The 24,137-nt window shown below is 41.5% G+C and overlaps 2 protein-coding genes across 3 annotated transcripts; both read right to left on the reverse strand.

Moving 5' to 3' along the window:
- Positions 1–6,335: 6,335 nt before the first annotated feature.
- dennd1c (DENN domain containing 1C) lies at positions 6,336–16,492 on the reverse strand. 2 transcript variants are annotated; one of them, XM_079553196.1, is made up of 23 exons: positions 16,343–16,492; positions 15,957–16,021; positions 15,150–15,193; positions 14,932–14,981; positions 14,731–14,850; positions 14,556–14,625; positions 14,384–14,464; positions 12,993–13,049; positions 12,498–12,551; positions 12,305–12,415; positions 11,096–11,196; positions 10,977–11,022; positions 10,465–10,566; positions 9,998–10,120; positions 9,699–9,800; positions 9,501–9,591; positions 9,384–9,424; positions 9,263–9,307; positions 9,133–9,180; positions 8,702–8,809; positions 8,462–8,538; positions 7,976–8,189; positions 6,336–7,208 (listed from the first exon to the last, which is right to left on the reverse strand). In XM_079553196.1, exons 1-23 carry the CDS (start codon positions 16,357–16,359, stop codon positions 6,456–6,458), a joined length of 2,520 nt encoding a protein of 839 aa, XP_079409322.1. In that variant the 5' UTR covers positions 16,360–16,492; the 3' UTR covers positions 6,336–6,455. The 2 variants fall into 2 exon arrangements, with proteins under 2 accessions (XP_079409322.1, XP_079409323.1); XM_079553197.1 differs by lacking the exon at positions 12,993–13,049.
- Positions 16,493–17,627: 1,135 nt separating this feature from the next.
- On the reverse strand, positions 17,628–21,246 carry LOC306960739 (tubulin beta-4B chain-like). The gene is made up of 5 exons (XM_079553217.1): positions 21,017–21,246; positions 20,279–20,387; positions 20,055–20,165; positions 19,486–19,730; positions 17,628–18,832 (listed from the first exon to the last, which is right to left on the reverse strand). The coding sequence occupies exons 1-5, from the start codon at positions 21,071–21,073 to the stop codon at positions 18,020–18,022; spliced, it is 1,335 nt and encodes a 444-aa protein (XP_079409343.1). The 5' UTR covers positions 21,074–21,246; the 3' UTR covers positions 17,628–18,019.
- Between the last annotated feature and the right edge of the window lie 2,891 nt (positions 21,247–24,137).

The following is a 24,137-nucleotide window of genomic DNA, read 5'->3' on the forward strand; positions in this document are numbered from 1 at the left end:
CCAAGCTCTTCCACGTTTTCCCTATTTAAATATGGTTACGTGAAGTGTTACACTACAAAGTATAATTACACAAAATTAAACAATGTGGATTTTCTAAACGGATAAAAGGGGGAACTATATTGTAAGGCGTAAAAATACCAGGAGTTTGGCATCCGCACAGTAAAGTGAAGATTACTGCGCAGTAAAGTGAAGATTAGGCTACTGCGCGGATTTCGAACTACTCCTGGTATTTGTTCGAGATGAGCCAGACGGACGCAGTTTTGACAGCCGACTGCAGACGCACGGTGCATGCCGGTTAGATTTCTGTCCGACTTGCTCCAGACAGGCTCTGATGTCACGGGCACGTGGGGCACGGAAAGGTCGTGAGACCCCAACGAGAGCAGCCGACTTTTTTTATTTTTTATTATTATTATTATTTTTATTTAACAGATGTAATTGCAAAATAAGAAGTACATGCATACATATAGTCATATTCACATTTTTAAGGCCAGGAGGGAGACATTGAACAAAAACAAAACGAACATAAAAAAGAGAAGAAAAGAAAAAAGGGAAATACAGAAAATAAAGTAATAGAGTCATACAGAATAGATCAAGACAGAAAAGGGGAATTTTACAACAATATATTATGATACAGGATGACATACAGGCAGCATTTACTGTGTTGTTATGTGGTATTTGCAGAATGCATTATGGGCTTTGATGGCTTTTTGATTAGCCACAGTCTTTATTGTTTTAAGATATTGATTGAGTTTGTTTATAAAATGATGTCCATTTGGCTTTGTTTGTGCCCACTTAGTTTTATGAATGTGATATTTGGCCAGGTGGATGATAGTCTGAATCAGAAGGGAAAGGTCTTTGGGAGTCTTTGAATTATCAAAATAAAACATGATGTCACTCTCCTGGAGGCTGATCACATGGCCAGTTTTGTTCTGGATAAATTGCTGTATATGTAACTATAGGCTGTGACTGTATGTGCAGTGATAAAACAGGTGGATGATGCTTTCTTCTTCAGTTTGACAGAAGTCGCATTTATAATCTATGTCGAGTTTGAATCTTTCAAGTGTTTTTTTAGCAGGGTATATGTTATGTAGGATTTTGTATGAGATTTCTTTGACTTTATTATAGATGCACAGCTTCTCACCAACCAGCCAAGCCCTGCTCCAGTTTACTTCCCCGAATACTGAGCTCCAGTGCAACGTTGCTATTGGTCTCTGCACAGGCTGGATGAGGTTTCTGATGTATTTATTAGGACACGTTCTTTTAGTGATATCAATTTCTCCTGTCTCATTATTGAATTGATAATTTTTTAAGAGATGCATTATTCCTTTTGGTATGGATTTACAAACTTGAACATATTCACGCTGCGGAATTGGAGATTTGTATAATGTGATGAATTCGTTGTATGAGAATGCTTGTCCCTGCTGATTGATGAGTTGATTAGTCCATATTATTCCATTATCATACCAGGTTTTGAGAAAGAGCGTTTTGTTGCGATGTTTAATATATTGATTGTTCCAAATGTAGCACCTGGTTGGTGAGAAGCTGTGCTTGTACATCAGCCTCCAGGAGAGCAACGCCTGCTTGTGGAAGTCTGAGAGTTTGATGGGTAGTTTTTCGGGTTTATAGTTACATTTTAGAAGAAATTCAATCCCTCCAATTTGATTAAAAATGTATTTGGGGATTGTATTCCATATATTTATTTTTCCTTTTACTAGTTGGGATATCCACTTAATTTTGAAGACATTGTTGACCGTTTCAAAGCTCAGAACTTCCAGCCCTCCATTTCCCCTCTGGTTGCATAGGGAATGAATGGAAGCTCGCCGCTCTCCTCACTTCCGCCGCTCTAGGTCTGAGCCCGGCGTTAGGAGAGATGCAGCGGCTGATCAAGTCGGCTGGTCTCCTTGGGGTCTCACGATCTCTCCGTGCCCCACGTGCCCGTGACATCAGAGCCTGTCTGGAGCAAGTCGGACATAAATCTAACCGTGTATATATATGTATATATGATTTAATGTAAATAAAAAAATAAATAAAAAATAAAAGAATAAAAAAACATAAATCTAACCGGCAAGCACCGTGCGTCTGCAGTCGGCTGTCAAAACTGGCTCATCTCGAACACACCTTTTATTTGCGCACACACAGGAGAGGGAGGAATCGTCGCCTCTGATTAGTGCTGTGGGAGCACGTGACTTAATTTGCACACGGGAAGCCAGGTGAGCGTGGGAGCGAGAGCTGAGCGTGTCCGCGTGAGTGTCGGTCATGTCGTGTCAGCGCTTCAAAGTGAGCCAGTGGGATCGGGAGCACTCGGGTAAGAGAAATATGTAGTCTAATGCGTGTTAACTCACGTACAGCCGCATTATACAGTGTTTTCACTTTTTTGGTTCGAGGTTGTGGCGTCAAAACGAAGCTGGTGGCTTCCCTACCTGTTGAACAGGTGTAACGAGACCTGTGGCATTCCTACACGCAGCCACCCGCACACAGCTACAGAGCGGTGAGTGTGAGCGCGCGGTCTTCATGTAAACAAGAAATTACGAGTTAAAAAACGGTGTGGTGTAGAGTGAACTAAGGAAGTCTTTTTTGCTGTTTTCTAATGGGCCTGTCTGCAGTACACAAGTTTTCCAACACTGAGCAAAACGTTAATTTATTCAGAAACTATTGTTTTTAAGTTATGTTGTTGTTCTACTATTAACCTACCAAAAAATAACTGTTTAGCCTAATTTTATTTGAGTAGGCTAGGCCGCTTTGTTTGATATAATGTTCACCCCTAGGAAACTTGAAAATGTTTTTAAAATAACAGTGCATTGTAGTTTCTTGTCTCCTGTTCTCTGTGTTAGTTTTTTTTCTCTTTGCCTTAAACCCATTCATTAACCCTGCATCGATAACAGAAACAACTGTCCTTTGTTCTGTGGATCTGGACTCCGCATGTGAGCAGTGGAGCCTGAAGCTGGTCCATGTATTTATCAGGAAGGTATGCAGCCGGTATCACAAAACAAAATTTGGGGGACAATTTGTCTTGTAACAGTCCACTACATTTGATGCTTATGTGTGCCGTTGATAAAATGACACGGCCAACAACGGCTAAAAGACTTTAGGTTACATGATGTTCTGTACTAGCAACAAATGCCCCATCTCAGTAGGGCTTTATTGTTTATAAAAGCTCTATTCTGAAACACGGGTTGAAATGATAAATGTATTGGTTGAAATGTGGCACAAGGTTCCACGTGGTGTCCTCCTCCTCCCCAGTTTCCAAGGGTGTTTCTGTGTGCCATTTGAATGTCTTTCCCCGTGCCTGCCTGGAGTCTGGTCCTGCATCACCCCAAAACATGCACAGTACAGGTTAATCCTTTTGCAAGGTAATTAGATCTGGAGATGGGTCAGCGGACAGGGCACTGCTCCTGACTGAAGGTTGGGTCAAAAGCAGTTGACAGTTTCCCTCATAGAAAAGTGTTCCTTTTCCTTAGAAGAAGAGCTTTATTTATATAGCGCCTTTTACAGACATCACAAAGCACCATGAGACAATTTGAATTCACTCCATACCCACTTAATCTTCATCACAACTCTTTTAAAAGTCATTCAGGCAACAAGAATTTTATGGAAAGTTTACTGTAATAGTACTGTAAAACAAAAGCTAATCTGGAATAAAAATGAAATGTGCAGTATCATTATGTTTGCAGTTGATAAAACACAAAAGCACTGTAACAGGATCTTTTCCCTTGTGTTTTCCCAGCATGGCGGTGCAGGAGTTGAGCCCAGTGTCCCTGTCTGCGCTGATGTCCACTGTCCTGTCTCTGCTCTCACTGGGATTGCTGCTGCTCATGTGTCTGATCAGGAAGAAGCAGAGGATGGAGGGAACGTACCGGCCCAGTGCGGAGGAGAGGAAACAGCCTGGCGCCAACCGCCCCGAAAAACCAGGACTGCCTCTGCCACTGCCTAAAGAGGAGCGACTCATTTAGCATAAGACCGATTGTGACTTTTCAAAAGACTTAATTCCCATTGAAGATTTCACTGGACAAACCATCGCTTTCCCCAAATTGTATGTGTCTATATATGTTGTATTTGTACAAGAGACTGTTCACAGTAGTATTTTTATATAGTTTTCTAGAGTAAGTATCACTGTGTGCCAACATGAAGGATGTCCTAAGACTGTGAAGAACCTTTGTACATATGAATTTCTGATGTTACACAAATTATTGACAAATATTTGCACAAGATGTTCAGCACTGTCAGTTGGGAAATCAAGTTGGTGTTCTAAAAATAAAATTTGATGTTTGTATGTCTATTTTTTATTTTTTGTAATAATACTAATGCATTGGTTTTATACAGCACTTTTCTGGACACTGGGCGGCCCGGTAGCGCAGCGGTCAGCACCCCCACTTCACACCTAGAAGGTCCCGGGTTGGCTTCCCACCAGGACGGGTCCTTCCTGTGTGGAGACGTGGGTTAGGGGAGTTCGGGGCGTGTCCAGAAAATCGGGGCGGCCAAAGGATACAATTCTATGGCTTGTGCTATGGCAAGTGTTGACCCTTTTGAGGGTTGTTTTTAGGATGCAAATGATGAAAATGCATACCTTTGATTGATACTTGCCATATTTAAATTACTGTGTAGAAGTTTGGGGAAATAACTAACAAAAGTTAATTACACCCCCTTGTTATACTCCAAAAACGTGCTGTAAGAATCATACATAAAGTAGGATATTGTGATCACACTAATATATTATTTCTGCAGTCTGAACTGTTAAAAATGCATGACTTACTTGATTTCTCTGCTGCTCAACTTCAATATAACAGTGTGCTACCTGCAAGGATACAAATGCTTTTTGCACGCAACAGAAGGGGGTTATAACCTGAGGAGTTGTGATAACTTTAAGATTCAAGAGTGTCTTCCACTAGAAAAAGTATGTGTGTGTATGTGGAGTTAAACTCTGGAACAAACTGGGGTCAGAGCTCAAGCAATGTCCAAATATTCAAATCAAGATATAAAAAAAAATGTATGGACAAAGTACAGGAAAGAGGAAATGGGTAATTGATTGTTAATGGAAGAAAGTGCTATATATCAAAAGACAGATCAAGCTAATGAAGTCTATTGTTATTATAATAAGAGGACAGAATCTATAACTCAGTAAATAAGAAAAAGCTAAGTGACTATATTGTATTAGTAATATCTTATATTAACTATATGACTTTTTTGTTTTTGTAAATTTTAATTTATTATTTTTATTAGTGCTGGTGATCAATAATGTATTAGTATAAGAACTGATTATGTAGGGTAATTGTTATTGCCATGGTTATTGCTATTGCTGTTGTGTTATCATTATATTAATATAACAACCTATATCTTATTCTTAGAATCAAAAGCGATTAAGACAGTGGTATTGGTATTGGTGCTGATGGTAATAAAAAGGAATTAAATTCTCAGAAGCTATAACATGTACATAACCGTGTGTTTCCACATTCAACATAACTCGTAGTACAGGGCAGGCAAGCGGGGGCCAGCTGCTCGAGGATCATCGTCTGGCAGCAGACTCCTAAATCTTGTCTCTTTTAATGCACAGCATAGGACACTTAACAAATGATTGTCCGGTTGCTCGGGGTCTGCCCCCCTCTGGCAGCAGGTCCAGATACAGGAAAAAAGAAAACAGAACCTCGATTCCTTTTTAGTGCACATCATTAAGAATAATATTGTTATCATGAGCACCAATCAGTCAATACAATACACCTTTCATGAATAAATGCAGAGTGTGTTATGTATCATTCATGCACATTGCACACAAAGTAATGCTACACGGGTTGTGATGATGATGATGATGATGATGATGATGATGAATAACAGTAATAATAACATGGTAATAAATTAGGCATAAGAAAAATATATATATACACTTGCTATGAAGTGTAACATACTGTGATTGTTGACTTAATGTTTTGTTTCATTGTTGCATTTGTTGCAAATATGTAACCAACTTAACTCAATTGTTTAGTAAGACAATAACAACTAAACATTGTTATTGTTGCAACCACATTATTATTGAAGTGAATGGGGGGTGGGAGTTAATAAGCTTGTCTTCTTCCCACTCCTTTTCGAGCTAGATTGCTATTTTTTTTAATTATTATTATTATTTTTTTCTCGCTTTTGTGTCTGTGTTTGTGTAGCTCGAAATAAAATATTCAATCAAATCAATCAATCAATACTATCTCGTAAAGATTATCATAGAGTGCAAAGTATTTCAATTTTATTGGGGAAAAAAACACACCAATTACCCTACAATAAAACACATAAAAACTGCATGTATATAAGAAACAAAAATAATTGTGGCATTTTCAGTATTCGTCTTCGGCATAATAACCAAAGTCAATAGTAGTTGTTGGAATACAGCCTGAATCCAATATTAGGCCTGATATTTCTCAGAGCAGAACTCTAACAAGACAAGATTTACAGATGGCATTAGAGTAACAATTTCCTCAAGCTTCAAACCGCTTCTTAAGTTCGGACACGTTTATTGGCGGCAGGTCCTTCTCCTCCGGCGTTAGCTCTGACTGACCCTCTCTGCTGCATAAGGATCCACCCACTTCAGCCAAAGTCCTGAGCCTCGACTTTAAATCCGGTCCTTGGATTGTGGCGTGACTCTGGAAGCGGGCTGCAGCGGAGAATACTTTAGGCGGAGGCGGGGTGGCACGGGTTGGGCAAGCCTCTTGTTCCACTGGTTTTTCGGGGGTCACCGGGACACTCTGGTGGGACGGTGAAGGGCTCGGACCATGATCTGTTTTTCCAGTCACTTGGTTTCTAATCAACTCCTTGGGCTTCTCAGTTGTTTCATCTTTGGAGGGTTTTGTAAGTTCATCTTCACTAAAAGTCTTGTCCTTTTCTGTTGCATGTGAATCTTCACTGCTGTTTGTGTTTGTGTCATCAACCTCTTCAACATCTGCAGCCCTTTCCTGAAATAAACTGGTCTCTTCACCTTTTTCATTCACTTGTTCACCACTTGATTCACTTGTTTCTTCATCTCGCTGTAGACTGTTTTCCCCATCTTGCTGCTGATAGTCACTCATCACCAGTGTCTCCTCAGTCTCCACCTTCTCGGTCTTGTGCAGACTGAGTTGATCCCACTCCTCCATTAAATCAGACAGATCCTCCGCGGTCTCTTGGTGCCAGCTGTGCAGGCTGCCGCTGCCACTGATGCAAAGGCTCTCTTGGCTTGGGTTGATGAGACTGCGCTGAAATACAACAATGAAGGAGATGCAAAAACAGTAAGTATGTAAGTCGCAAAATCACTGCTCTCCTGTCATCCTCTTTCTGACTGAGATTAATAATAAGGGTTTTTGCATAATGCAGCTTTTAAACATAATAGAGTATATTATTGTGTTTCATGATTTAATAAAATATTGCAATAATATCATTTTAGCATTATTTAACACAGTTATCAAATACCTGTACCTCATATTTTTGTTCCCTAATAAAAGTCCTGCTCAAAATCTTGTACAGGTAAGATTTTGAAGTAGCTGAGTATTTTGTGATTATTTTTGTGAATTTGTAGCTATATTGGTTGAATATACAGTGTGTATAGCTGATTCTATACACACTGTGTATAGAATCACAATATCTAACACCTGATTGGTACAGCCTTTAGGTCTACACATGCCCCAAAGCTGGAGATTGGTAGAAATATTGTATTTTACTCACATGTTTTTATTGAACAAGCAGTAGATACTGTATACCTTTAAGACTGGAATTATGATTAAAAACAAGCCAGTAACATTGATTTGAACTGACTCCAGTAAGGTTTCAGATGAAAAATATTGAACAAAATCTTGCTTGTATTGGAACAGACTTGCGAAAATGGTTCCGTGACCCACTTTTGGGTCCCGACCCACCAGAGATTCATTGATCTAAAAAATCTACTTTAATTCAAGTTGTTTATTTCTATTAAATATTTCTCTGCTTAAAAACACACATATCAGCCGCTGTTTTTGTGCACCTGTACCTTGGTGATGTAATCATGGCTGTCGGGTCCAAACAGGTCTAGGCTGCGGGTGCAGTAGAGTACCCCACGGTCATGAGAGCTTCGAGAGCTCAAGGTGTCAAAGATCTCCCCAAGAAGGTCCATCTCCTCCGGGTCACACAGCAGCGGATCGTCCTCCTCATCCTCCCCCACCTCCTCCTCTCTGTGGTCATCTGAGTCGTGTTTTGACTCAACCCTGGCATGAGCAAGAGTCACAAACACAAGCAGGAATGCTACAGTGTGCAGTTTAGCTCAAATGCATGGTGTGCTCTTCAGGCTGTTCATACACAACTACCTTCAGCACCAAGCATGTTTTATACACACTATGGGCTGGGGTGTACATGTGCTGCCAGAAAATCACAAAAATGAAAGGGCATCTGGTTTGAAGATTGATTGCCATAAATTATTACATTATTGTTGTCTTAGATGTTTTGTGAGAAACTCATTTTAAGTCCTAGGTTTGTTCACCTGTCCCATGCTCCATCCTCTGTGTTTCCTTCATCTCTGAGAGCCCTATATCTGTGAATGGGCCGAAGGGGACGTGACTAACATGACGCAACAGTGACAATGTAAAGCCATAACAAAGTAACGGGCCACGCACAACATTATAGAGCAACAAAGCATGCAGCAGAAAGTAAATGGAAACAATAGATTAGCCCATAATAATGGTTTAAATAAATGTTCACATTCAGTGAAGGGTAAACATACTTTGTCAAAGCGCTGTGTGATTGGCAGTCGGTCCTGCAGGCCATGTGACGCGCCGCGCCTATGGGACAGAGAGCCTCCCCTCTGCAGACTCAGCTCCTCACTGTTGCTCTTCATGCATAAAGGCACAATTATGGAATATTTTAGAACTGGACCCACAAAACATTATGACCACCTGCATAAGATCTTAACATCTTGATTAAATTATCAATTTTAAAGCATCTTCTGTTCATTAATAGCCTCTGCAACGCCACAGGAACTGCAGTCATTTATAGTCAGTTATGTCAAATTATTATACATTAAAATGGTAATTCCCTTCTGAATAGTCTACTAATCTGAGTTTGTTTGTTTTTTCACCTGTTGGCAGTCACAATATCTAACACCTGATTGGCATTTGAAAAACCCTAGATATAGAACTGTATGGACCTGTTTACCTTATGGACCAATAGATTTTTCAGTCCAGATTTTGTGAGACCTTTGGCCTGTAAGAAATATAAAACCCCATATAATCATTAAGAGCGCAGAGACTCTTCCATTAACACTTATTGGTATTTTGCTGTGCACCTTCATGTTTGACTTCACATTTAGGATCAGGGCTCCTCCTCCCTTCTGTAGAAATGCAAAAACAAAAGCAACAATTAAATTATTTTCAAGCTTTTGACAACACCACAGACCACAAGCTCACCCTTATATTGCCCACTAACTGCTGGTAGGACCTGGGCTTCCCTGTAAGAGACACACACATGACTTACGTACAATATGAAACACATGAGACAAAGGCATGCAGCAACAATGATGGGACCTGGAGAGTCTTCACAGTTCTGAATCTCTTCCTCAAAAAGGTCTTCAGGCTCCTGCCCTGTGTTCAAAATGTCCACGCGACTGTCAACGAACTGAAATCAAAATTCACAAAAAAGTACAAGATAAACACGATCTGCAATAGCGCCTTGTCACCAGCAGAGGGAAGCAGTCACACGACAAACAACATGTCATATTGTACCTGTTTGAAGCATTGCAGATGTACAGCACTTTGAAGAAACTGCCTCATGCTGTTGGACTTGTGATCCAGAAAGAGATCTTTGTTGAAACTTACTCCCCCGTCCTACGAAATCAAAACAATGTACGGAAATGCTTTTAATGGGAAAAGACTTAAGAATTATGTGGCAATTTTGTGAACCAAATCCCTCACAACAAACCCAGAAAATACAGAGGATGACATGGAACTCTCGTGAATACAGCTATGTGTCTGTAGTGCAGTATGTTATTCATAAAAGTATTGCAAATCATTTTCTGTGTGACCTGAGTGTGTAGCGCCTCTCGGTATCCTCCAAACAGCAGCGCCTGGGTTCTTAAAAAGGCCCTGGACACCCCACAGCCTGGAGACACGGCCTGCCGTTTCAGGCCTATCTTCAGCTGGGACATCTGCACACAGACTCTCAGAGGTGAGCGGAGACAGCCCTTATGTCAGCATTCAGGGCTGCACAATATGAGGAAGAAGACACTGTGGTGTTGTGGAAAATGACTAAATGTGTATTATTGCATTTTCTATAAAGCATTTTGACAAAGCAATTTCCTTTGAATTAGGAAAAACAACCAAACAAAGACTAAAACACATATAAAAATTGTACATCTTCTACAAAAACCTCTTCTTTTTGCCTCTGTAAGGGAAAAATCTCGTATTGCCTTTTTTTCTTCTTGCCATTGAGATTTCACGATATATTGTGCAGCCCCATGATTTCATAGTACTTTTAATATATTCATGTTACCACGTCGGGGGGGATCCTCTTAATGTCGTCAAAGGGACTTTCCAGCGTGTTGGTGTCCACATTGAGAATAATGACTTCTTCTAAGCCTCGACTCTTCACCCTCTGTTGGTCAAACACAATCATGATGGGCATACAATAAATGATTAAAGCCACTTCAGCCCCTTTCCATCAACACAGTGTGGCGCAGTGAAGAGCGACTGCATGGGACAGTCACGCGGCGCATTTGGGTGAGGGATATGAGAAATGACACATGAGCCACTTGCTAACCCAGGCAGTAAACGCAGTCACACAGAGGCCCCCCCATGTTGATACTAATGTTAAACTTTGATTAAGAGAGGTTTAACAATTGCTTTTTAAACAAATAAATAAATGATCAAATACAGTACTTGGGGGGATTGTTTTTTCTGCAGCACTTTGTGTCAATACAACATACAATCGTTTCTGTCCGGCATCACACATACATGGACATGCTACTATAGTGAAAACGCAGGCCAGTGGATGATTGTCTGTACCTCTGATAGACTGGAGTGGACCCCTATGAGGTACGGCATTGGAGCACTGTAACAGAAAAATCATTTACAAAACAAACAAAGAAACAAACAACGTATCAATGGGAGGCTGAATTCCCTACCAGCAGTAATCGAGCAGGTGCGGGGGCAGAACAGGGATGAAGATGTGCTGCCAGAACATGGGATACAGCACTGCGCTCAAAGCATGGATGCAAGATGTCAGCTGTAAATGTAAGAGAGGTCTTTTAAGATACAATACGTGGCTGGTATTTATTATTATCATTGATTATTTAATTGGAATTAATTGTTATGGGCAATGTTAAATTCAGCATTGATGTGGAAAGACAGACTTACAGACCCTCTTACCCCTCGCCTTAACCGAGCACATTTCCTCCAGTTCAGCTCCAGTTCAGCTTTACCCAAATCTAAAAGCTTCAGCCGACAGGCCAGTGCCTGATCTACGATTGTTCCTCACGATGTCGCCGTGTAGTCCTCACTTTTTCGTTGGTTCTGTTGCTTTTTTGTCGCCTGTTTTGATGGGGGTTTTTTGGCTACATTTTCATCCTCATTTACGACTTGTTTTTGTTGCTTTTTTGACGCTTTTCCTCAAGAAGCTTTACGATTTGGGTAAGGTCGCACTGGAGAAAATGTTCTAGGTTAAAGGAATAGGCCAGCGTTTTCACATACTGAGATATGTTCTTACCTCAGCTTAGATGAGTTCATTTGTACCTCCATTTGGTCTTCACGCGTGCCCTCAGTCACGTAAACACAACACAGACGGCGTTAGCATTTAGCCTCTCCTCCTCAACATAGTTCCCCTTTTTATACTTTATAGTGTAACACTTCACGTAGCCATATTTAAACAGGGAAAACGTGGAAGAGCTTGGTAGCTTCTATCTTCACCTCGTTTGGAGCTATAGCGGAGAGGAGGAGAGGCTAAATGTCTGCGCTGTGTTTGCGTGACTGAGGGCACGCGTGAAGACCAGACAGGTACAAATGAACTTGTCTAAGCTAAGGTAAGAACATACATCAGTATGTAAAAACGCTGGCCTATTCCTTTAAGGGTCAAGAGGTTAAAGAATAAGCAGTTGAGATAATGTTTTTTTGGCCTTGATAAATAGCTGCTTCAGTTGGTACTCAGGCTCTTTCTGCACTGTAGGTCTCGTCATTGTCAAATTTAGAGCAGTTTTAGTACATTTTTGACCTACAGTAATCTGTTTTAGATTTGTTTTAGCTCATGTTAAGGCCTTGTCCTGTGGTACTCTGAGAGCGAAACTTTATCTCTCAGGTGGTACTTGGTGTGAAAAGCACTGTAATAAGGATGACTTTACAGTGCTGAGTTTGCTGGCAAAGATAAGGATGCGTCTCTCAAACAGCATGCTGGCATAGAGCTGCAGGAGGTTCCCCACGTCAACAGCGACAATGAGCTCAGTCAGGTTCCTCTGGGGAAACATGAAATAAACAATAGACCGACTTTGTAAACGCACAGGGAGGCAGCCAGAAAACATAGTCACAAAGACTCACATTTTCAGGTATAGAAGGGAGACTCTTGGGGTCCGGAGCAATGAAGTAAGGAACCTGTAAGACGTAAAGAACAAATCAACAAAACATTTATATTGTTTGCCTAATATACGACTTCATACACAAAAATGGCTGAACATTTGACACCATTCTGTCTCGACAAGCATAAACTCTTCGACAATTTGAGCGACTGTACCTGTTGACATTTGCAAAACTCATCCATTGTAAACACATCAACAGGTACAATAGTCAAAGAACATTTATGAGCCAGTTTAGTAATTAGTTCCTCTTGTTTTGTTCAGTATTATTAGTCCAGTTACATGTTAAATCATTGCGCCGATGGTAGTGGATGATTAGCAGTGAAAATAAAGACAGCCGAAGAAACAACACACACAAAAAAAAAGCACATACAAATCAACGTAAAAGTGAAAGCCATTTGTGGTGAGATTTGACAGGGGTTAGTCTGGTTCTGCTCTTTAAAACGTGGGCGAGACTCACCCCCTCGGGAGCCTGCGAGTGCCCCACACTGAGGGACACCTCTGTGCTGACTGACACCTGTTCTCCCACAGGAAAAACACAACACTTGACCAGCAGAAATCAGGTAGATTATAGATTATGTGTAGGGGGGTTTAATGAGGGAACTTATCTCCATACGTCACATATCATTGGCCTCCTAGCATAAATACCTACGTCGCTTTTTAAGGTTTTTTTGTGAAAATGAAAAAGAAAGAAATACTCAAAACAAGGACTTTGACAGAAAATAAAACACATCAGTGAGCTACTTAGGCTTCGAGGACACCTTCAACATAATTTAAGAAAATGAACTTATTACTTAAAGCAGTACTAAGTAACTCATGACCCTAGAGGCCATAACTGCCACTGCAGGTGTCATAGAATGTTGCCTTTTTTTTTACTCATTAAAGGTGCATTATGTAACTTTTTATGCAAAAACAAAAGTTGATATTTCTGTGTATATGACCTTGTAGTGACCCAGCGGCTGTATGAGTGGTCAGCATGGCGCCTTTACTTTCCATTATGGTGGTCTTTAGGACACTCCAGGATCAATCGTTTGGAAGGTTTTACCAAAAAACCTACAAAACAGTTGTTTCTGGAGTGTCATAGAGACCACTGTGATGGAAAGTAAAGGCGCCATACTGATCACTCACAGAGCCACAAGGTCAAATACGCACAAATATCAACTTTTTTTTTTGCCTAAAAAGTTCCATAATGCACCTTTAATTGTCCGTGAGAGTAAATACTACGCTAACAGAAAAGACAAAGGGAGAGAAGGATATTGTTCATTGTTACACAATGAAGAATTTTTTTTTTCACTCAAACTTGGCTGTAAATACTGTTGAAATGGTGCTAGCCTGCAGTCAGCTTTACCTGTTAGCCTGCTAGCTTCTTCATGATTCAATTTTTTTTTTTTTAGGTTTTCACTGCTGATATCCATGGTTACATATGCATTCCATTCCAAAAACCTACCAGAAACCCTAAAAGACCTGAAATAAAATGTATCCTGAAGCATCATAGGAGTCACCATAATGGAAAGTAAAGACACTAAGCTAACCACCCATTCAGCCACTGGGTCACTGAAAGGACAAATTACTTTAAAAACATGAATGTTTTCAGATTATGCTCATAATGTTCAGAACAAAAAGATCCCTGACTTGATGTCTCTGTACCTCAAACAAAGATTAAAGTAAGTAAAGCGGTGTATGGAAAGTATAATTATCACGCACGGTACTAGTTCTATGAAGTAAAACAAAAAAAGGCATGCATTTGTTTGTGTAGATTTCCATCTTAACGTCCAGCAGTGTTGTCGTCAATCACAGACTCTCAGGGATAGCCTAATATTGTGACTTCAGTCTTGTGGTGTGCAAACTCACCATGCTGAGAGTGACAGAGCCAGACGCCAGTGGCACGGGCTGCTTGTGGAGCTCAGCCAGCAGCGCTCTCGCCTCTTTGCGCTGTGCAGAAACAACCATCAGGCTCAGTGGTAGATGAGCAAATGCTTTACTGAGTAACAAACGTGTTGTAAATGTCACAATGACTTCTCACTTGTCCTTTTGCGAGGTAGTCGGCCAAGTTGTTAAGGAGTTTGTAAAACACTTCAAACCAGGGAAGATAACTGCATAAGAGCAAAGAAATGTGAAGTTTTTTAACATCATTTCATTGATACTAAATGAAGCCGATGTCAATTGTAAAAGGAGACAGCTTGATGTGTCCCTGGTACCTGAGTATGCACAGGCAGGTCTGTGAGGTGTTGGTGAGTCGACAGAATCCAAAGCGCTGGCATCCCTCCAGATCCGTGAGTGCGAAGGTGAAGTGCTGCACGGCAACACCGTCCCGGGCTCTGAGAGGGTAAGACACATGACCAGAGCGCAAAAGACCAGCTAATTACAGCGTCAGAGCAGCTAAAAAGAGACACTCTCACCTTTGTATGTCATACGGGAAACAAAACCGTGGTATTGTTTGGTAAGTCTCCTAGAAGAGAGAAAGAATCTTCATTAAAGCATTCTGTGCAAATATAAAGTCTGACACACTTTCAGACAATAGATTTCACTTGGACTGATATAAACTTAAATAAACTATAGGCTATTTATCTTATTCAAATTAAGCATGAGGGAAAGTGAGTGTGGGTGTGTAGCCTACCTCATCTGTGAAGTCTTCTGGGAATGAAAACTGCACACCTGGGTCTAAAGTAAACAAAAAAAGAAAGAAAGACAAAAAGTTAAAGAGGGCCAGCTGCACACCGCTTGTGGTTTTCAAGATCGTGCCACAGGAAGCGACAATAACTTATTGGGAAACCTTTAGATTTATAATAATGCACACACAGGTTTGCATACAATTATGAAGAACAGAATTAGCCTGTTCGTGCCGCTCAGTCATCCAGGAGTTTACATTGTAGTTTCCAGAAGTAGAACTCTTTAGACTGCATTGGTTCTTCCGGGAAAGTCGAGCCGAACCAACCAATCTTGGCAGGTCTAACTCCCTTCTGGAAGTTATAATAAACCGTTTTGAGACCAGAGGAACCGCTAGTCTCTTGGATGAGACACGAAACATCCTCAACTTCAAACAGCGCAGTCAAGATGGCGACTTTTGAAAATCTTTACAACTATTCTCTGGCATTGAGTTTGCATTCAGGACTGAAAACATACATTTAAAAAGATGCTATATACAGTTTGTCTTTGAGTAAGTCAATCCCTTTTTGAGGAGGTGCTACAATGCCCCTGTGCAACTTTTTGTGTCAGTCCCAGACCTAGATAAAAGCAGATCCTGATGACAGGGATATATGTGCATATAGTTCCCTGCAGACTAGAAACATTAGTGAGAAAAGGGCAACAAAAAAGACTGTGACTCAAACCGATAAATGGTGTCAGACCAAAAGGCTGATGTCACAGGAGCAAAGTGTTTCAAACCCATAGATGGCAAATGAGTGTTTTATGAGACTGGACTCACCTCTGTCTCTAGCCACTGGGCAAGTAGCTTCAAAGAACCAGTAGAAAGTCCGCTCAGGATTTTGTCTAATAGGAAAGAAATACCATCAAAAAACATTACAACATTAGAGAGGATTGAATAATACTGTATCAAACTGGTCCCTTCAGTGTTGAATGGATGCCTCTTCCTGAGTCTATAGCTGTTATGTTTAAAATATACTCATGTAATAATCATGTTGTGTTTTATTTGGGAAATGCAGAAACTATTCAAACACAGAGACATATATTAAGAGAAAAGCGACTTTCTGCACAGAGCTTCCTGTGCAGCTAAGAGGAAGTCATAAAAACCACAAGAACAGACTGACTCTACGTGTAACATGATTGATGATATTAAAGATGTGAACTTACTTGAGTCTTGAGCCCATGCTTCTGGACAGCCTGGCTCCATGTGTGGGTCCAGCGGAGCAGGGGAGAGGGACGGGACAGAGCTGGTGTCCTACAGAAACCTCATGACTATAATGTGGCAGGCAGCTCAGAGGACAGGCCCATCCACTGTGCAAAATCAGCGTCGCACTGACGGCTCAACACTTCCTGCTTTGTCTCGTATCTGTGACTTTTTTATTAGGCTTCTCGTTTCACTCTCCTTCCTGTAGCGTCACACTTCTGAGTTCAGCTGTTCTGCTGTATGCTGTAGGTGCTAGGAGTACACAGTCAAAACTATTAGGCTACATCCAAAACATTCTCCTGGACATTGGTTCACTCATATCCTAAAAACAAAACATAATCTGTTTTCAGCAGTTTGGTGTTTCTGCATTTACATTGATTATTATGTTATGAATAGAGACTCTTATCTTAGGATCTACTGTAGGTGCTCCTGACTATGAACAATGAAGCTCAAGACCTGGGTCCCAGATGAATAGGGTAAAAAGTATCTATTTTTTCCCCCCTATAGATGAATGCTGGCAGGGGGGAAACTGCATTGCAAGTTTTCTTTTGGTGTTTCATATAAAAAGAAGTTTTTTTTTTTTTCCTTTTTTCCTTTTTGTGGCAACAACGTATGATTAATGGATAGAGCCAGGTTTAAATGTATCTGTTTTGTTTGAGGGGATTCTTGTTCAGTCTTTGAATAAATTAGGTTTTGCTGAATAAAATTTATATTATATTTATAATATTTGCCTTGTTTTGGGGGTCCAAAGTGCCATTAAGCAGGCTAGGATTTACATATTGAAAATCCTTCAATCTTCAATCTTGCTAGGAACAAGACTAACTGGTGTCTGGAGCAATTTTTTGAGATTGGCTCAAAACCTGAAAATTGAGAGATAAAATAAACTTTTGCCTGCAGTGCCCGCCCTTAACTAACTCTGCAACGCTCATCTTGAAGAGAAAGAAACACACCTGCTTATTTTATAACTGAATAAACGACACATTTTACCCATTGTTGAGCACCCACTGTTGGTTAATAATTGGGAATACACCCATATAGCTTTTTGGAGATTCACTGGCCCAATTAACAATCATCAAGTGTCTTTGTGTTCTTTTTTCTTGCACCTTGTAACATGTCATTATGAAGTACAAGATTACTGTATTACTGTATATCCACACACAGGGTTGAAATAATGGATTGAAATATGTAAATTATTATTTTTGAACTAAGTTATAGCAGTAGAAGAAAAACACAGAATCAATCACACACTTTTTCCATATTTATTTGATAATATCAATGCCAAATAAGATCGTTTGTTTGTGATTTGCTTTTGATCCAAATATGAAAGTGATGATAAAATGAACGATATCAAAAAGCTACTGACAAAAGACCACAAAGCACAGCCGTGTTAGCTACTTCTATGCAGCACTGAAACGAGAACTGGTTTAGTGTGAATGCTCATCTGACATGTCAAAAAACAGACAGAGTGAGGGAGAGAGGAATGTGAGAGCTAAAGAATAATAAAGACAAGTATAGAGACAAGTGGAGCAGGAGGAGTGGACAACGAAGAGAGAAACGGAGGTCAGAGTAGTCAGTGGAGTGGCAGTGACGACTGGATGGAGATATGAAGGGTGCTCTTGATAAAACAATGCCTGACAGCCTTAGGCCGCTTCCTCCTCTCCCTCCTCCTCGAACTCGCCCTCCTCGGCCGTGGCGTCCTGGTACTGCTGGTATTCGGACACCAGGTCGTTCATGTTGCTCTCCGCCTCAGTGAACTCCATCTCATCCATGCCCTCGCCCGTGTACCAGTGGAGAAAGGCCTTTCGACGGAACATGGCGGTGAACTGCTCGGAGATGCGCTTGAACAGCTCCTGGATGGCCGTGCTGTTGCCGATGAAGGTGGCGGCCATCTTGAGGCCGCGGGGAGGGATGTCGCACACCGCGGTCTTCACGTTGTTGGGGATCCACTCCACGAAGTAGCTGCTGTTCTTGTTCTGGACGTTCAGCATCTGCTCGTCCACTTCCTTCATGGACATGCGCCCGCGGAAAACGGCTGCAACGGTGAGGTAGCGGCCGTGGCGTGGGTCGCAGGCCGCCATCATGTTTTTGGCGTCGAACATCTGCTGGGTAAGTTCGGGAACGGAGAGGGCGCGGTACTGCTGACTCCCTCTGCTGGTCAGAGGAGCGAAACCGGGCATGAAGAAGTGCAGACGTGGGAAGGGGACCATGTTGACAGCAAGCTTGCGCAGGTCAGCGTTGAGTTGCCCCGGGAAGCGAAGGCAGGTCGTGACGCCGCTCATGGTGGCCGAGACCAGGTGGTTGAGGTCTCCGTAAGTGGGCGTGGTCAGTTTGAGAGTGCGGAAGCAGATGTCGTACAGAGCCTCATTGTCAATGCAATAGGTCTCATCTGTGTTTTCCACCAACTGGTGCACGGAGAGAGTGGCGTTGTAAGGCTCCACCACAGTATCAGACACCTGCGGGCAACACAGCAACGTCATTACTCGCAATTATTACTGTATAGTTACTACTGTTGATATGTTCAGGTGAGGCCTCTCTCCATGTGATATTGTCATTGCAAAAAGGCCAGGGTTTTTATTAATAAGAATCCATTTGCTCTTCTCAAGATGAGGCAAGCCAAGTGTCATGCCCAAGGACACACATCAGTAGTTTCTAGTCAGTTGTGATGAAAAATAGCTTACTGCTTCAACGAGGAGTTCAAAACTGAGGCCTCGCTCTACACTGCTAGCCGCTGTTGATTTGAAAGTATTACAATAAATAGAATATGTCTATTTTCTTGATAGTCACCAAAATGTAAGCACAGGATTTTTGAGACTTATGAGATATTTATTGAATGTTTTAGGCTCACATACACCCACTAATTGTTAATTTACACTCAGTCATCTCTGTGATTTTCATGTTTGTGATACACACACTCAGTCATTGAGCCACTGCCGCCTGAATGCCACATTTCATAACACCCTGTCCTTTTAGCAAGGATGGACACCACCACAAAGACTAGCTGGTGATTAGAGATTATGTGAGTGCGTGCCAATAAATTGTATGATTTGTACTATTTGTAATGAAATGACAGTCAGTGTCCCAAAAGAAGCACACACAGATACGCTACCTTTGGAGATGGCACCACACTGAAGGTGTTCATGATGCGGTCGGGGTATTCCTCCCGGATCTTGCTGATGAGCAGGGTGCCCATGCCGGAGCCAGTGCCTCCTCCAAGAGAGTGTGTGAGCTGGAACCCCTGCAGACAGTCGCAGCTCTCCGCCTCTTTCCTCACCACGTCCAGCACAGAGTCCACCAGCTCAGCGCCTTCCGTGTAGTGGCCCTTCGCCCAGTTGTTCCCCGCACCACTCTGACCTACAAACGCAACATTCAGCAGGGTCTTCTTCAGTTAGAGACTCAAAACAGCTATAACACTTGTGGTCATTTTTTAAGCCAAATTTGTTTTTGTACTTTGATTGATTCCATTGATTTGCAAATTTGCATGATTATGTGCAGGCTTCACAATTGCACAATTTACAATATGCATATACATATTTAAACTTTCCACATACATAACATTTTTCAGTGTGCAACTGGTTAACCATAAATACTGTAAATATTTGTGTATCTTGGCCTGGTCACATAATTTATAGAACAATGATTGAGTTTTGAACAGATACCAAAACATAATGCAGTTACCAAAGACAAAGTTGTCAGGTCTGAAGATCTGTCCAAAGGGACCAGAGCGCACCGAGTCCATGGTACCAGGCTCCAAATCCACTAGGATGGCCCTGGGTACGTATTTCCCACCTGAAGTGGGAAAGAATTATTATTATTATTAAAGAATTGATTATCTCAATATTTAGGGCAATGTGATTTAAGAACTGTTTTATTGGTAATGTGTGTGTTTGTTTGTGTTATACCTGAAGCCTCATTGTAGTAGACATTGATCCTGTCCAGCTGCAGGTCGCTGTCCCCATGGTAGGTACCAGTCGGGTCAATGCCATGTTCATCACTGATCACCTCCCAGAACTACACACAAGATAAATAAGAGTTAAAATAATCACATAAAGCATTTAAGCAAATATGCATACATATAAACAACGTAATAATCAATAATATCATTAAAATGACATCAAGCGTTAATAATATATATAACTATGTATTAAGTCATTTATTTATTTATTCATTAATTCATCTATTATTTAGTGAAGCACCCCGGTTTTGTGTCAGACTGGTCTGGGTGTCAGTGTGCGGGGGTCGTCCAGTGCATTCGGTGCCACACCCCTCTCTCAAGCTGGCCCTTCCACACGCACACACCCACGCAGGCATATGCACGGACAAAAAGCACACTCATTTTTGCTAAAAACGCGTTTCGCTCCCTCGGGACAGACAATGAAGACACAGCTGCGCGCGCTGTCTGATGCTTAAAAGCCCGTGCACGGAGGGGACAGCAGGGATGTCTCGCCGCGCCACCGCCCATCCTCAACCATGCCATTGTTCGAGAGCATCACATTCTTACACAACCCTCCAATCTTCTGTGACCCACTTAGAGTTTCTCCTGGACACCCGCCGCGCTCACAGTTGACGTTTAATCGCATAAAACTCACGCATTTAGAGCTGCTCTAATAAACCTCGTGCCGTGCGTGCGATTTGCAAACCTTGGCTCCAATCTGGTTCCCGCACTGGCCGGCTTGCAGGTGCACGATCTCACGCATGTTGTCCTCGCGGGAGTGGAGAGGGTCTAGCTGAGGTGAATCAGAAACTCTGAAGTCAGTGTGTGGTCCTGCGGTGGCCCGGTCTGCGTGTCCCGGCTCCGAAGGCTTGAGCTAACGGCGAAGAGGAGGCGAGTGGCCCTGCTGAGGCTGTGGCTGCTGTCTCCACTGCAATATCAGAAACCTACAGAGCGGAGAGCTGCATGTTTGCGACAGCGGATTTAGGCAAGGCAATCTCGATTTTTATGCCAGATATCTCGATACGATACGATATAACTATGGGTTCGGTGAAAACCAAGCATTTTTCAGAAATATAAAAACATCATACAAAAGAGTGCAATTTTATTGATGAAAATCTATATTGTTTAAATCTTGCTTTTTCGACATCAATATCTTGAATGTTCATATCTCGATACGATAACAATATATCTTGCAGCCCTAATTCAGACGCAAGGTAATTCAAAGTGCTTCACAAGTTCACAGTTACATACAATTACAAGAAGGCAGATGAAATCAATCCATAATACATGAGATATAAAGAGTGCAGATATTTGCCACCACAGTTTCGGGACAGTTATTTATCCCCTCAGTGCTGCTGCTTCATAGGGTTTATGCCAGGGGTATCCAACATTTTTTCATTGCTCATTGAAGTTTAGCTATATGATGTGGAGGCCCAGATCAGTGGTCAATGCAGTGAAAATTTCACCTGTGTATTGCTTGTAACCTTAAAACCATGTTACAAAGATACACATGTAGAGGTTACAAGCATAGACATTAGAATGATTAAACTTGTATAAAGTACCATCTCTGTCAATTAGTGCCAATTCAACATGAAGCCTGAGGACCACCAAACATTAGTCTGACGGCCGCATTTGGCCCCCAGGCCGCGCTTCGGGCACCAAAACCAAACGTCAAAACCTGATCGACCTGAGTAAAAAGCTCTGTCTTTTATCATGTTTGCTTAACACATATAAAATTACATCAAATATAGGGTGACAGTGGCACAGATGGTAGAGCCACTATCGGGAGATCAGGGGTTTCGAATCCCGGTTTCTGCAGATGCAGAGTGTTGTTGTGTCCTTGGGCAAGACACTTCACCCACCTGTGTTTGAATGGGTGAGTGCTTTTAGCCAGGCATCCAGAATGATAATCCTCTGCATACAGTGTTTCATCTGTATATTTTATAAACGTGGATGTCGTGTCTAAAATATAGGCCTATACTCAACCACCACAACTGTGAGTCTGGATTTTTCCGGGCAAGAGTGGTTCCTTGCTGTTTACGGCGCTTTGAGTGCCTGCTTCTGTAGTGGGAAATCGCATTAGGCCTATAAGTTAAGACCTTTGCAATTTTCCAAAAACTAGGCCAAAGTCTGCTGTTGTGAATCTGCGGCAGCTCCGGTCTGCAGATTCACCCTATACTCGTCTCGCCCTTGCTTTACCACTGAACATGCGCAGTAGTGGTCGCTGCTGCAGCATGACGTCATCTCCATGACAACCAGAACCGGGCCCGACTGGAAAGGGCCGTCTCTGGTCTGGAGCAAACAGGGCGCTCTCTGCACTTTGAGCCGGGGTTGTGTCATTCTTGTCGGGAGTACAAATTGAGTGTTTCAGTGTCAGTACATGACCGTGAAATGTTCAAACACTGATGGATTTAAAAAAACTTTATATCGTGAAGCGTTTCCCTTGAAATTGACATCGTGCTTTCATACGTCATATTTATAATTAACCCCTAGATGCCAGTCTTTGCCAGTAAAAAACTGTAACAATTCGCAATAAAATGCAATAATTTTAAATGTACCTTTTGTTCTTTTTTTTATTATTTTTTATTATTATTATTATTGTTATTATGGCTACCAGTGTGACCGGCCCACCAATGTGAATGATAAGTAGAAAGTTTGAATTTAGGGCATTTTTGTTTTTTGCGTAAAATGTATTTATTTATTTCCTTTTATTTGACAGGGACCAGGAGCATCAGCGTATGAAAAGATGATCCAGAGCCCTTGGTGCTAAGTTCCATCTGCAGTTCCAATTGCAAAACACTGAACAAAAAGCATAATATTTACAGATAGTGCATATTATACATTTTATAACAAAGTACATTTCATCAAGGCAAAAATAAAACATGGTCCTCTATCAGGGGGAGGCAAGTTTGCTGGATGAGGGCCGATTTTCTTCATCCTCAAAAAAAACCAGAGCCAGACCCTCCGATTGTAGGCCGAAATAAAAACATCAGTTTCTACAAATGCCAGTGTTATGCCATTTATATGGTAACAGGCATTTGATCTCTGATTAAATAATATTCCTCAAAATCATCTTGAGGGCCAGAGGTTCAATGATGGAGGGCCGGTTTTGGCCCCAGGGCCTGACGTTGCCTATCCCTGCTCAATATCCACCCCCTGCCCATCAGATATAAAGTACTTTGTTGTTGTTTGTTTGTCAGTAATGCTAGCATAGTTCCCAGAAAATGTTATTTCACATCCAGGCTTTTGCAGCCTTTGCACAATTTTAGCGCAGTTAAGCACAATGTTTTACACAGCTATAAAATCTTCAACTATTGACAGATTTCAAAACTATAAATATATTTTCTATTTTGTGAACAGGTTCAGGAAGCCTCTCCATTCTCCAAGTCGATCACTCATTCATATACACATGGGTGATGCACTGAGATCGAACTGCCAAGCTTGCTCTGATCTGCCTCCTGAGCTGAGCCACTGCTACATCCAGACCATAAAGTCACTTCGGCTATAGCCTAGGCCTAATACTGTGATGGAGTTGTTGTTTTTTTTATGTCACACGAGCTACAACTGTCTGAAACATAATAACTTCACAGATTAAATAATGGAAATCCTTACAAACAGTATTCCTTGCACTTTTTAGCAATTAAAAAAAAAACACAAAGGCCTACTGCCAAAAACAAGACTTTTTTTTGTTTGTTTTGTTTACATTTTCTCGACCTTACAGTGTAGTTAGTTTGTAGTGCTTTTAGGATGAATTTTTTGCCCTGCCTGATCCCCATGTGTCACCCTGATCCCCTTGGGTGATTGTGTCTTTTTTCACATCTCCCTAA

Source organism: Gobius niger, assembly GCF_951799975.1.
Source record: "Gobius niger genome assembly, chromosome: 3".
NCBI classification, from domain to species: Eukaryota; Metazoa; Chordata; class Actinopteri; order Gobiiformes; family Gobiidae; genus Gobius; species Gobius niger.

What these genes read in the sequence shown, in the direction of transcription:
- dennd1c (XM_079553196.1), bottom strand. An exon ending in TTGCCAGCAAACTCAGCACT is followed by an intron (nt 11,197 to 12,304) that starts GTAAAGTCATCC and finishes TTACATTTACAG; the next exon opens with CTGACATCTTGCATCCATGC. An exon ending in TCCACTCCAGTCTATCAGAG is followed by an intron (nt 10,567 to 10,976) that starts GTACAGACAATC and finishes TTTGACCAACAG; the next exon opens with AGGGTGAAGAGTCGAGGCTT.
- LOC306960739 (XM_079553217.1), bottom strand. Translation starts at nt 21,073, where the DNA reads ATGCGTGAGATCGTGCACCTGCAAGCCGGCCAGTGCGGGAACCAGATT. An exon ending in GGAACCAGATTGGAGCCAAG is followed by an intron (nt 20,388 to 21,016) that starts GTTTGCAAATCG and finishes TCTTGTGTGTAG; the next exon opens with TTCTGGGAGGTGATCAGTGA. An exon ending in ACCTGACAACTTTGTCTTTG is followed by an intron (nt 19,731 to 20,054) that starts GTAACTGCATTA and finishes TTGCGTTTGTAG; the next exon opens with GTCAGAGTGGTGCGGGGAAC.